The sequence below is a fragment of the Candoia aspera genome, chromosome 3, assembly GCF_035149785.1.
Source record: "Candoia aspera isolate rCanAsp1 chromosome 3, rCanAsp1.hap2, whole genome shotgun sequence".
NCBI classification, from domain to species: domain Eukaryota; kingdom Metazoa; phylum Chordata; class Lepidosauria; order Squamata; family Boidae; genus Candoia; species Candoia aspera.
Window position 1 is genome coordinate 199,753,419 of NC_086155.1, and position 14,227 is coordinate 199,767,645.

Sequence of the window (14,227 nt, forward strand, 5' to 3'; positions counted from 1 at the left end):
GATCTATGGATGTGCCAAATTTTAACCAAATCCAGTAAAACCGTCACAGATACCAGAAAGTAAACGAAGTGCTAGCAATTGAATTGTGTACCCTCTTTACCTTGTTGTTTCAAAAGACATAGCACTTTCTTGGACATTTAAAATGAAGTACTTTATTCCAATTTGCCATGGAAGACAATCCTTGACTGGTATGATTATTTTTCTGGGTCCTGATAGACTATGACAATAACCAGTTAAAAAATATACAGTGTATCCTCAGTTTCACTGGATACCTATTCTTTCCATTATGGAATATGACTTTTCAGGGTGAAACGTCTTGTTACACTGAAGACTATTAACATGCATCATCCCCCAACTTTTAATTAGTCACAAGCAGACACAGAGACCTTGATCTGAATAAGAATAAATACAGACAATAAAATGTTATAATCATTCAATAAGTAATAAGCCACCCAGAGTCACTTGTTGAGATGGGAGGCTATAGAAATTGAATGAATGAATGAATGAATGAATGAATAAATAAATAAATAAATAAATAATAAATAAATAATAAATACAAAACAAGAGATATATTGACACCAGGGGGCTTCCCTCCCTTTTTACAGACCTTCTAAATATTGGATTTCTACTATGTAATGTCAAGCATAACCTTCACAAAATGCTTTAAAATGGAATAATTTCCCTGGAGAGTATCTTTTATGAGCTTGGAACAAACTTCTGGCTGGGGCAACTACCAAGTGTTATGTGAGATAATAACAGGACAGACTGCTAATACCAAACTTCTTAAATGATGGAGCATATTTAAATACCTTGCATGGACAAGAAGTTAACTGGTTGGTCTACTTAATCTATTGTTCATTGCATGGGCAATAGATTAAGCTGTTGGTCTACTTAGACCCATACAGCATTTTATCTTTTATGGGACACACGTATACATGTATACTGAGGTGTTAAGAATAAAGGTTTTAAAATCACCTTTATGGAGTGTGAAAGTACTGGGAGAACAACACATGGGAGAAGGAAGTGTGAACCTCTCCTTGTGTTCAGCAGTCCTCAGCTGGATACTTCTTCCACACTTAACTTGCAATTCAAAGGAGACAGACAGTATAGATGATACATTCCATATGTACTTTTGACCTCAGGGAACCAGGAAGGATGGAATCCATAGATGGGAAATGAGGAGAGGCCTAAACCTTGCATTTCCTTCCAGAAAGCAAAACGGTATACTGGTGAAGTAGAAAAGAATGCGGTGGCGCTGCGGGTTAAACCGCTGAGCTGTCGATCGGAAGGTCGGCGGTTCGAAACCGCGCGGCGGGGTGAGCTCCCGTTGCTAGTCCCAGCTCCTGCTCACCTAGCAGTTCGAAAACATGCAAATGTGAGTAGATCAATAGGTACCGCTTCGGCGGGAAGGTAACGGCGTTCCGAGTCGTCATGCTGGCCACATGACCCGGAAGTGTCTATGACAACGCCGGCTCCAAGGCTTAGAAACGGAGATGAGCACCGCCCCCTAGAGTCGGACTCGACTGGACTTTACGTCAAGGGAAACCTTTACCTTTACCTATGGTGAGAAAACAATGTGCAGGAATCAAAGCCAGGCTGCTCTCAGGAATGGGTGCCTGGGGAAGCCAGCAGGAACGGAGAACAGATAAATGACTGCCTCTTTCAACTTGTCCCACTGGGCAAATGTCCAGTACATCGAGTGCAAACTGTTAAGTCCATCACTTGAAACAACTGATAAGAGGAAACTAGTGACTGAAGTAGAAGACAGAGGATAAAGAAAGAGGTCAACAGAAGAATCCTGAGAAAATTAAGGGATTCTTCAGTACATCTTTGTAATTTCATTGGAAAAGGACAGAAATTTGATCTTAAAAGAGAGTTAATATGATGTAACAGACAGAAGTTATTCTTGGGACATGAGATTAGTGTTCAGATCCTCAGTTTCTCTCAGCCTCTCTCACAGCTCAGGACAATAGTAAAGGGAATTGCATAAGCCATCTTCTTCCTTTTGGGAAGAACTGCAATGGAAACTTTTAGTAGGGAATGAGAATGAGGTTAATGTAGAGATACTTGGCATGTTTGTTATGTTGCAAGCTCAGGGGTTCTCCAGTATTTTAACCAGGAACTGGTCACCAAAAAAAAAAGAAAAAAAAGAGGGAAAAAACTGCTTGCTGTTAATTCAAGTTAAAGGAATCTTGCGACACAAGTCAAGAATGACCACTAATGGTGGTGCCCCTGATGGAAAGAAGCGAGGAAGACCAAGAAACTCAACTGAAGCAAGAGTAAGTTAATTTCAAAACAGTTGCTTTGGAGAAAATCGATGAAGAATTTAGGGGGAAAATGTATTCCTATGCAAGCTTACTCAAAAGTAGGCTTCTATGATTACTGGAGAAATGTATCTATTTAGATGCAGATATTTAACTAACTAAATTCTTTATGATTAGTAAAATAGTAGTTGATTAAAATCGGAAAATGAGTCAGTGGCTGCAAATGCAAACTTAAGCAGCATCAACTGAAATATAATTTCCAAATCACCACAACTAATTGTTTCACTTCGTTCTGTGTCCGTCAGAGCCTATCTCAACTACTGCATGCAGACATTTATATGAAACTGGAACAGGTCCAGAGAACGGCAACAAGAATGATCAGGGGATTCATTTCTGTGAAAAGAAGTTGAAGGAACTGGGTTTGGGCATGCTTAGTCTTGGCAGAAGATGACTGAAGGGGGATATGACAGCAGTTTGCAGATACCTGAAAGGATGTCACGCAGAAGAAAGTCAAGACCACTCTCATTCTAGAAGGTAGGACATGAACTAATGGATTTAAGTAATAAGAAAAATATATTCCACTTGAATAGCGGGAAAAAGCTTCATAGTAATAGCGCAACCAATTCCTTAGAAAGCTAGTTGTCTTCTGCACTGCACTGAACATGGAGGCCAGACAGCCAATTTAAAGATGGAGTCAAGCAATGACAAGAGAGTTGAACCTGAAGATCTAAATGGCTACCAATAACTCTCTGGTATTTTCCACCATAAGAATTATGCTATAAATGGCAAGGGGAATGGCCTTAAAGGACAAGAGGAAGAGCCACGACCAAGGCAGTGATCAGACAAGTGCAGCTTGAGCCCATTTCAAGAAACTAATTTGAGAAAACGCCTCAGACAAGCCCCCCTCCCTAACTCACATGAAGATGAAGGGAGGGAGGGGAAGCACATTCAAACTTGCGGGATTCTGTTACTGTAGCTGTTCCAATAAAACTAGTTTTAGACCTATATGGCATTGGTTTCTTAGTCTGGTCTTCCTTACAGAGCTGACATATACCATAAACTACAAGCACTGTGGTGTTTGTCTTAGCTGCATGTCTGAGTCATACTTGTAATATCCCCGAAGAAGGACAGACAGTAACTTGCAATGGCTTTGGAGGCATGACAGTATGACAAATCCTACCCAGGATCTGCTCAGATATTTTTTTTCTGTTATTTTCCATACTCTCTGGCAATCAGCTATAAATGTTACTAACATATGGCTTTAAACTTTTCTTCCATGGACAATATGGGCTTTTATTTATTTACATACTACACCTACAACTGTAACTCCAATCCAGCAGGACCCCAACTGGTTCACAGCATAATGCAAACATCAGAATTACAATATATTTATACAGAAAGATAATTACAATAAATTACATACTCTATAATAGTCCGTAAATAATAAATTATAGTAAATATAATGCAAACATCTCAATTAGGGTGGCTTTTTATGTCACTTTAGAGGCAGACTTTAACAAATGTAAAATGTCTACGATTTCAACCCATTGCTGATATTAGTTTTGCTTATGATTCTTACCTCCTTTTGGTCAAGCTGTAATGAGGACTTTATCAAATCCCTCAGTGCAGTGAGTTGTTTCTTTTCTTCATCTTGTGTCTGTTTTATCTAGAGCAAAAATATCCCCAACTTGTTACCCATTTACATTTTTTTATTATTTGGATTGACAGGAATATACTTGAGTACATACATATACTTCAATTATCTACATATACTTGCTGTGCGGCGGAAATAAAATATTTGCTTTTTATTCTAATAGTTCATTATTTTCCAGAGTTAAAACTATCTGAAAACTATAACTTGCTCACTCCAGAAGGGAAGTATTGAGACTGCAGCATCTCTTTACTTTTTTTTTCAGGATATATTCAAAAGAGGCAATCACAGTCACTTTCAAGGAATTACTGATCCTACGGTTTGACCATAAAGGCAGGCATTCCTCACACTGCAAAACACCATCTTACAATACCAACCACTTTTACATTAAATGCTTGCAGTTGAGACTCTCAGAACAATGGGGCTGGGAAGAGTATTAACTTAGGTACGTAAGAGTAGAGGAGGGCCACTGACTTTGTACACATCTTTTCTTTGCTCTAGAAATAGAGTTGGACTAAAACAAAAAGAAAAAAAGCTAAAACAAATCCCGAAGTTCAAAAGAAATTGGAAGTGCATGGCACATGGGCTTAGTTTTAGAGAAGGTATAGATTAAAGGTTCTCCCAAATACTATTCCTAAGGTTATAGTAAGGCTGTTCACTTCTATAATGTACCATGACAGAGCCAATGTACTAGATGACTCTTCAAATGTCTAGCCGGCCACAATATTTTGTTTTGCAAGCAGTGCAGGAGAATGGGCTCATAACAACACAGCAGGAAACCATTTCACTCCACTTGAGGCAACACCTGTCAATCCATTTCATTCTCAGCAATCCAAGTGAACTAGTCTAGTTAGTTTAATAAATCTGAAAGTTGGCAAGGCCAACAAGTACATTTGTGAAAGTAATTTTGTGAATTCTATCTCATTTTTTACCCTCTGATGTGTGTCCCCAATAGGCAATTACCAAATAGGTATCAGTCCTGTCTTATGAATGACTTACATTATATAAATCAGCAGCTAGTTTTTCAATGTACTGTTTCAGTTTATCAGCTGTCTTCAAGCCATCTTGAAAGAAACTGAAATGAAAAAAATGTTATTTATCAGCAATATGGGAGTCATGTTTCAAACTTGTCAGTGTTTTTTCAATATACACGATGTGCCAAAAATCAGGCCCCATAAGCCAATCACAATATGTTCTTTTACTTTTTTTTTTCAGAGAAAATGTTACTGTACTTAGGTCATGCGTCAAATGAGTTAAGAAATGTTTAGGAAAAAATGGCAACCATTTTGAATATTTAATGTAATTTATATAATACACTGTCTATGGGGCCTGACTTTTGGTACACCCTGTAAATCAAATGAATATACATAATCATTTCTTATTTATCACTCGTTTTCCAACGCATGGAAACAGTAACTGGCACCTGATTTGGAAGCTAAAACATTACTAGAGGTACTTGAAATCTATTTACATTTTCATCACTTTCTCCTTTCCAGCATAAATGTTCAAAGAAGCCATGATTTTTGTGAACAGCTTTCTTTTTCAATATTTATAATCTAAAAAGTAGCCACAGAAGAAATAACAGAGACATGAACTAGAGTAGGTGTAAGAATATTCAATTCTATATCAATTCATTGTTTATTTTTAGCTCTTTTAAGAATTCAGCTGACGAATCAAACAATTTAGCAGTGGTCTTCGGTTCTCCTCAACAAATTAGAAGAGAAAGAAATTGTCTACTTGGGGTTCAAAAGCAAAAAGGTGTTTGGTAACTCAGAGGGACGGGAACATAGCATCTCTTTGCAGATTCTTATATGACAACAATTGCTTTGTCCAGGGTCCTGCAGACTCCAAAGCTCCTTTTTGCATTTGAATCTGAAGCCCAGCACACCTCTAGAAGCAGACTGGATGACAGCTTGGAAAGGACCCATGTACAAAGATTACCTAAAAACATTTAAATCATGTTTTCATATCAGTCAAGAATCTATCCAATTTTGGTGGTCATATCTGCTGCTAGAGTGTCAAAAATGGATTCAGCATGAATCCAGTTGACACTGAAATGTCCTTCAGTGTCAGGTATATCCTACATGCGAAGCAATCTTTTCTTCTCTTTCCAGATTATATCAATTCACCATTTTTTCTGTTGACCCATTTTTAAAACCAGTTTGTAAGACAGTGAAAGGATAATCAAATCTGACCTTCTATGCTGAAACAACAGGAATTCAATATCTATGACTTTGCCAGAGGTTTTGAACAAGCGGTGTTCCAATTTTATTTTTTGAAATCGACAAAACGAAAGTTCAACAAAAGCAGGTGATGTCATCCCAGAAAAGAAAAAGGCTTCTAAATTTCAAGTAACACATTGCGACTGAATAGCCGAAGAACTATACTCACTTGCATTGTGCATGATAATACTTAATAAGATTCTGTAAAAGGTCCACACCCTTTTTTGTCTTGATTTCATTAACCTTAATGAGATACTATGGAAAGAAAAAAAAATCAAGGCTCAGTAGATAATTATACATTTGGGCCTAGCTGTATTCAAATGCAGGTTCTATTTGAAATCTATTTTAACAAATTTAGCAATTATCTCAGAGGCTGTTTACAGCTAGCATCTAAAGGCACTCTGATAATATGTGATTAAAATCATGTTGTATACAGAACAGTAACACACAGCAAGGCTATTTTACATTAAAACCAATACTGTGAGGAATAGTGCTTTCTAAATTGTCTAATGCTATTGCTATTTCTTCCTCCTTAATACAACTCCTATCCTTTTTAGACATTCAGTAGCTTGTCTAACTTTACATTAAGTGCTTGGAAATAGTAATCCTGTTCTGAATCACAGCACTGTACCATTTATTTATTTATTTTTCAAATTTCTACTACTGCCCATCTCTCCCAAAAGGGGGACTCTGGGCGGTTTACAATAAAATCAAAATCAAAATAAAATTTTGCCCAAACTCAACTTTTATCCTCTTTTTGTGAATTTGCCCTAAAATGATTATGGAATTCAATATAAGAATGACAAGTGCTTATCAAATTGCAGGGAGGGGGAGAGATTTCAAGTTCCCCAGCAGCCAATACCCAGATAAGCAGGGATTAATACCAGAGAAACAATCAAGCAGGAAACAATGCCCTAATAAAGGAACTACCAAGGAGAAACCACACCCACACCAACCCTGGCAGGGCAAGCTACTGTAGATAAACAGGGGGCAAGTCCCACACTCTCTCGCACTGATGATGTTGCCTAGTCAGGTAATGAAACGTCTGCAAGCAAACAATCTTTTTTGGCTCAGAGATCACCAAGAACTCTACAGACTTCAAGTTGTTTTATACGCTGTGGCCCAGTATAAGTAGATTTACAGAATGTTTAACAAGTGACTTTAAAATCTGACTTACTTCACACATCTGGAGCTGAAACAGCCTTCTCTCTTTCTCCATTTCTTCTGCTATCTCAGCTCCAGTAATCTCTGTTCGTATCATCCCATGTTGTTTTGCATGTTCCCTTTTTTCCTTTTCAATTTTTGTGCTGTCAATTGCAAAACAAAGAAACAAAAAGCATTTAGGAAACTGGTCCAGCTTTGAAATCCACAAGAAATCACAAACAGAGTCCATCAATATAGAAACAATGACATTTCTCATGTTTCTCGTTTTACCAAATTTCAGCAAGCAATAAATCCAAACCTAAATAGCTTTCCACCTTAAGAGCAAGCTGTTAAGTGCTGAAAAACAGGAGGAGGACTTGGTTATTTTAGAAATTCAACATAAGCACATCAAGAATGATGTACCACCTTGACATAAAGATCTATTATATGCTTCATTTAAAGGAAATTAACTTTGGAAGCAATCCTTTTCTAAAAGGAATTGTAATATAGGTCCAAATTATCCTATGTGGGGATATTTATTTAATATCTTGCTTAGCCATTTTTGAATGCTATGTTTGAAAGTAGACAGCTTTTAATACCATAAAAAGACCACGGTATTTGGGAGTGAAGCCTTGAGCTGGATCACGAGATGACAATGACAAAACACTGAATCAATAAAAATGCAATGCATCCAGAGACATTTTAGATATGCCATATGCCAGGATTTCAAAGTTAACAAAAAGCATACTTCAACAAGACAGTTTTATGTGTGTCCATCCAAAAACCTGAGGTCTTGAACTCAGCATTTGTTCGAGTTTCTTCATGCATTTTCAAGCAATTATTCTTCAAGATCTGCACTGTTTGTCTGAATTACCGCATATGCTTGCAGGTAAGCCTATCCCTGGATAAGCCAACCCTTGGAAGTTTCATGTTTTAATTTTCACAACTGGCTTATCCCAGGTTGTGCATTTTCATGGTATTTTGGTTAAAAATTTGAGGGTCGGCTTATCCGAGGATGGGCTTATCTGCAAGTATCTAATGGTACTTTAAAAAAGTATAACTGTATATACCCATGGATAAGTATATTACAATTTTTGGGGTGTATTTTGGCACCTAAAATTCTCAGCTTACTTCCAAGTATATACAATACTTGTTTAAGATGGGCAGCAATATAAATTATCTATGAATGAATAAATAATGGTTATCCCTTGTTATTTGTATTTATTGAAGAAAAACAAGAATGCTTATGCATGCATGCAGAAAACCATAGCATCAGTAACATTACCTGGAAGGAATGATCACAGTTCAAATATATGATCAATTAACAGTAGTTGATTCATAAACTGACCAGCATGCCAACTACAGAAAGATAACGTGGAAATGTTTTGAGTACTTCTTTACTTATTACTTTTTAAAATTGTAACATGATTCACTAAAGGAGGGACAAATAGTAGGATGCCCTGGTATAGATTGCTAAGTGGGACTGAATATACATTTATTTTTTGCCTGTTACATTATGAATCATGAAGTGACAGACATTTGAAGAGAGTTCAAGAATAGAAAGACAGGAGCTTATTGACTTTAAGCATAAATGTTTGCTCAGCAAAGTTAACAATACTTACAATTTGGTCTCATAATCTTTCCAGGCTTTATCAAAGGGCTTTTTGAGATCCTTAGGGAAGAGGAAATTGACTTAAAATAAGGTTATGGCACTGCTATGTTAAACTGTGTATATTTAAGGTATCATTCCACAATTATAAAATGACAAAAAAAAATTAAAAGCTTTTAAGTATTTCTTTCCCATGAATCTTAGGACAGGCTTGATGGGAAAGTTAAGTATGCAATTACAAGTAAATGTAACCAAATTTTCATGCAAATGGGACAGTATCACCACCACAGTGATGGACAAACAGCAAAAATTCCGGGGTCACCACCCATCAATCTGAATCCCATGTCAAATCTGCAGGCTTACCCCTTTAATTCCTTTCAAATCGCCTTTCAAGAGGGAATCCAGGGTGAAGATAACATTATGGCTCAACCCTTGAAGCTGAGGATGAAAAGCAGTATTATTCAGTATTTAAAAACAGTGAACTTAAAATGAGCTACCAAATAGACAGCATTGTTTTCTTTCTAGGACACATTTATACCTGACAGCAGAAATTTAACTTATTCCTACATATTGGCAATTTACCAAGCTTCATATGGCACAGGTTTTATCCTAGTTAACAAAGTTACACCAACCTGGGACAAGAAGAAAAGGATTTCAAAAAGTGTTTTTAGAGAAGGGGTAACTTTTCAAGCACTGCAGAACAATTTTCAGCCAACACAGCTTAACAAGCACTCAAGACCATAGACAGCTTTTCCATTTTCAAAAGATTCTACTTCTTTAAAGCAGCCAGGAGCATTCTGAATTTCACAGCTGTTTTTTGAAGGGAGAAGAGGTTCTCTTCCTTCATTAAAAAAAAGAAAAAAGAAAAAAGAAAAGGGGAGGATATCTTGAAGAACAGGTAAGCTTGACATACTTTGGGCCTTTCACAAAGCAAAAAAAAAAATCTTGTGAACATTGGAATGCAAGTAAAACTCTGAACATTTTTGTGGGACTGTGGCAAACCAATGCAATTGGAGATACAAGGGAAAGAAGAGGGTCAGTGGGATCATGTAAAATTGGAAAAGTGAACCTGTAGGGTTTAGAGCTGTGTTTTCAACCTGGGGGACTTGAAGATGTGTGGACTTCAACTCCCAGAACTCCCCAGACAGCATGAGTTGAAGTTCAAGTTCAAGTTGCCCAGGTTGAAAAACACTGGGATGGATGGATATGAAATCTGACCACTGGAAATTAGTTTCAAATGTTTCTGCATTTCTCAGCTGTCATCAGATTTAACTTTCACCTCATTAAAAAAGGGTTAATCAAAAAGAGAACAAGATGATGAAGCCAATGCACGATGGAAAGCCAAATTAATAAAAAAATATGGCAAACTCACAAGTTTAACAGATTTTTTTTTAATAATCACAAAGGCCGGAATAGTCTGATTAAAATCATAGAATGTTTAAATCAGAAACAAACTGAGAAATTATTTACATCATCTCTTACTGGTTATAAATATTTTCTGCTGCAGTTTGGCCACTGATGATGTTAACTATGTACTTACAACCAAACTTTTTATTTGCTGACATGCTTATGCTTTTCATTCTTTTTTTTTTTTTAATCTATAAAACAAACGTAATTAAAGTACTTCTAAATCATCTATTTAGCTGAAATCATTGTTGACTTTTTGTGAGGATAACTATGGGAAGATAAGAAACCTGAACATAAGATAATGTTGTCTTTCTTCTTCTTTTTTCCACCTTGCCTGATTCCTTATAAAACTCTTCAAAGTTATCAAAAGCTTTGGAGGAAATTCTTGAAGTTACTGAGATGAATTTGAATTGAATTCAAAGAAAACCGGACGTCACAGATAACTGTTACCCAAGCAAGCAAAATTCTTAAAAGACACAATTTAGTGAAAATACAGAATTACTGTAATTGGTGGAAAACAATCTTCCTTTTTCAAAAGTAGTTAAGAACCAATAGCAGTACTTTTACAGTGCCGTTAAAATCATCACCACCATCATCACTGAAATGGAATCCAAATTGAAATGGAACGTGTCTCCTATCAATGGAAGTGGAAGTGAAATACTGGAACCCAGCCATCTGAAGCTTTCTGGGTTCAGCGAAGGTACTGATTTCTTAGAGATTCAGTGTAGAACTGAGGCCCTCGTACATTTCTGAGAAAGGGACAATAGCTGAAATCATATTCAGTGGGATTTCAATCATTAATATGACTGCACCTTGCAAATGATGGAGCTGACCTCCTCTTCTAGAGTTGAATGCTCTGAATATAATATTGCTTCAGAGGAATAGTGAAGAACCAGTGGTTTGTGGAGATGTAGAAACTTTGATTTTAAACACAGGAGTTCAAGATTTATGTATTCAAATTAAATGAAATCAAAGCTGCTATGTCCTGATCTCAATGCTTTGACACCTCTAGTGGTTTAGGATAGAAAACCTAAATTTCAGAGTAGGGAAAACCCTCCAGGTGATTGGGATAAATGTCTTTGCCCTTGACAAGTAAGAAGAGCAATTTTGGAAGGACCCTGTCTTCTGCTAAGAAGATAGTGGCTCATAGAAATAGTTACTAGCCAATGCTCATGCAAGATATTGTCATCTTGATGTAAAGAGCTTTGAGGAAGTACTGTTTGTTTGATAGCCACAGATGCTCAAGCTCCTGCTGCTTTCTTCAAAATGACAGAAGTCTGCCTCTTCTGGATGTATGTGCAACATCAAAAAACTCATACAAAATGGGTGGTGCTTGCGTCACAAAGCTGCAATGCTGCTGTTGTCAGATTGACCCTCTTTGGAAGATGCTGCTGATAGATTTGACAGAGTAACTGAGGTCATTCTCCAAAAACAACTTTGCTTAGAACTTTTTTTACACCAATGGAACAAATTCAAAGCTAACATTTAGAATGTAGGAAACACTACATGTTTGCTGCCCCCCCATATATTTTTTTTAAGATTGGAGATATCAAATTATGATCCAGTATTAGAGAAGGCAGGTGTAATGGAATGTGAGAATGACCTTGGAAGATGGGGAAGGAGGGGGAGAGATTGTGCCTAGGGGATGATCAGATAAAAGGGTGAGGAGCCTGCAACTGAGTAACAGAGAAAGAAACTTAGAAAGGAGACCCTAACCCTAACTTAGGCAGGAGATTTGTACTTTCAGACTTGCAAGATTCTGTTAATGTAGCCTAACAATTTATTAGAAGTAGCTCATCCAGTCATGTTTCCTGTGTGGTTTACCTGGGAGGGCTGACTGAAGGAGAGCCAGTTCGGTATAGTGGTTAAAGGGACCAGGCAGGTCACTGTAAGTTCTAGTCCCACCTTAAGCACAAAGCCACTGTTTCTTAACCCTACGAGGAAGGCAATGGTAAACCACTTCCGAAAAATGTTGCCACGAAAACTGCCTAGACTTGTCCAGGAGGTCTAGACAGACTTGAAGATACACCCAGAGTTAAAATACAATTAATGTAGAAGAACAGGACTTACACTGCATGCTTCCATCCTGGGTCTTTCCACATCTTTATTACTTCCTAGTTTGTGGCAGCCATAGGTTGCCAGAACATCCAAATTACTAACCTTCCAAACTAGGATTACAAGTGAACATTAAAGAATGGAACATGAAAGAAGACAAAAGGGAAGGCTGGAAGGGCATAAGCGCAAAGTATGATCACAAAACATGTTGGATCTGATATTACATGTGTTCTATTGTTTGTATCACTCAAACTAAGTTTATTTGAACTGTATGTATTTGTACACTGCAGCAATAATTCATATACATTTAGCCAATATGTAAAATATTTATAGCTTTATATCTTTGCATTCTGAGGAATGGAACACTAATTATTTTAATACTGAATAGACTTATTAAATGTACTGAGCAAGATGAGGCTGGAAGGATAAGAAAAAATGAATTCACTTAAAATCATTTCAACAGCAATGAAGTTAACTCTTTAGATAGTTTCTCCAGAGTTATCCAATGCAAAGATCAGTCAAGAAAGTTAGTTTGGAATCCAAATTTAGGATGAATGCTATTATAAATGGCTGCATAGACTGAACATTTATTTATTTATTTATTTATTTATTTATTTATTATTTATTTATCTATCATATTTTTATCACCGCCCATCTCCCCCACAATAGCTTCTGCCATTCACAAAACTAGACCAAATGCTTAAAACACTGTTATCAGAACTCATGAAAAGGAACATTTTCTCCATAGGTAAAGGTAAAGGTTTCCCTTGACGTAAAGTCCAGTCGAATCCGACTCTAGGGGGCGGTGCTCATCTCCGTTTCTAAGCCTTGGAGCCGGCGTTGTCATAGACACTTCCGGGTCATGTGGCCAGCATGATGACTCGGAACGCCGTTACCTTCCCGCCGAAGCGGTACCTATTGATCTACTCACATTTGCATGTTTTCGAACTGCTAGGTGAGCAGGAGCTGGGATTAACAACGGGAGCTCACCCCGCCGCGCGGTTTCGAACCGCCGACCTTCCGATCGACAGCTCAGCGGTTTAACCCGCAGCGCCACCGCGTAAAGGAACATTTTCTCCATAGCTGCATTTAAAACATAATGCTTACTCCAGGAATGTAAAATGTTGGGTTGTTTATTACAATCAAATACTTACGTAACAACATCACCTACATTTTATCTAACATATAACAGACCTTATATAGTAATAATTGTAAATATTTTAAAGGATAAAACATTAGAAACTCCTTACCAGATTTTTAAGCAGTGTTGATAATTCCTTAGTCAGCGTGGAAAATTTTACAAAAGCAGTGCCCAAATCTGGATTATCTCTACTTAAGAAATTACTTCCAAATTTATCTAGCACTTGTGCATAGCTTTCTTCATTTTGGACATGTTCTAAAAGAGAAAAATGTTCAATTGATTCCACTTACAAGAATACAAAATACTAAGAATGACAAATAAAATGAAAATAATTTTTCTAGAAGAACAATTCAGAGATAATAAAGCTATGCATTGCAGTAATAATATTGCACTTTTAGGGAGAAATTATCCTAACAGTGTTTTGCTCTTTTGCCAAAAGTCAAAGTTGAGACTATAAAAAAGAATGTGAAGAACGATTTAGAAATAAAAATTCAGCATCAACATCACATCCTCACCCCAGGAACCTCTTGTAATAGCACATTCCTCAACATGAATGGACTCAAGACTGCTCCCTAGTTCATTAGTCAAGACATACAAATAAGCCTGGAATCACCATGCTTTGATGTCACATTAATTAGAAAAAAGAAAAACAGTAATATCCAACAAATCAATTAGTGTTGAAACTGAAAAACAAACAGAAAGAATGGTTTTATAGAATATAACTAAAGCTTTCTA

General features: G+C 36.9%; 1 protein-coding gene across 3 annotated transcripts in view; it reads right to left on the bottom strand.

The window, feature by feature from the left end:
- Positions 1-14,227, bottom strand: part of ASAP1 (ArfGAP with SH3 domain, ankyrin repeat and PH domain 1) — an 85,598-nt gene that overhangs the window by 42,774 nt on the left and 28,597 nt on the right. For all 3 annotated transcript variants that reach the window (XR_010067678.1, XM_063299691.1, XM_063299692.1), the window contains 7 exons: positions 13,602-13,747; positions 9,253-9,327; positions 8,903-8,952; positions 7,315-7,444; positions 6,307-6,392; positions 4,915-4,990; positions 3,844-3,930 (listed from right to left, as the gene is read on the bottom strand). Coding sequence is in view for 2 of the 3 variants with exons in the window: in XM_063299691.1 (XP_063155761.1) it covers positions 3,844-3,930; positions 4,915-4,990; positions 6,307-6,392; positions 7,315-7,444; positions 8,903-8,952; positions 9,253-9,327; positions 13,602-13,747 (650 nt within the window). In the remaining variant the exon portion in view is untranslated. The remainder of the gene's footprint in view (positions 1-3,843; positions 3,931-4,914; positions 4,991-6,306; positions 6,393-7,314; positions 7,445-8,902; positions 8,953-9,252; positions 9,328-13,601; positions 13,748-14,227) is intronic.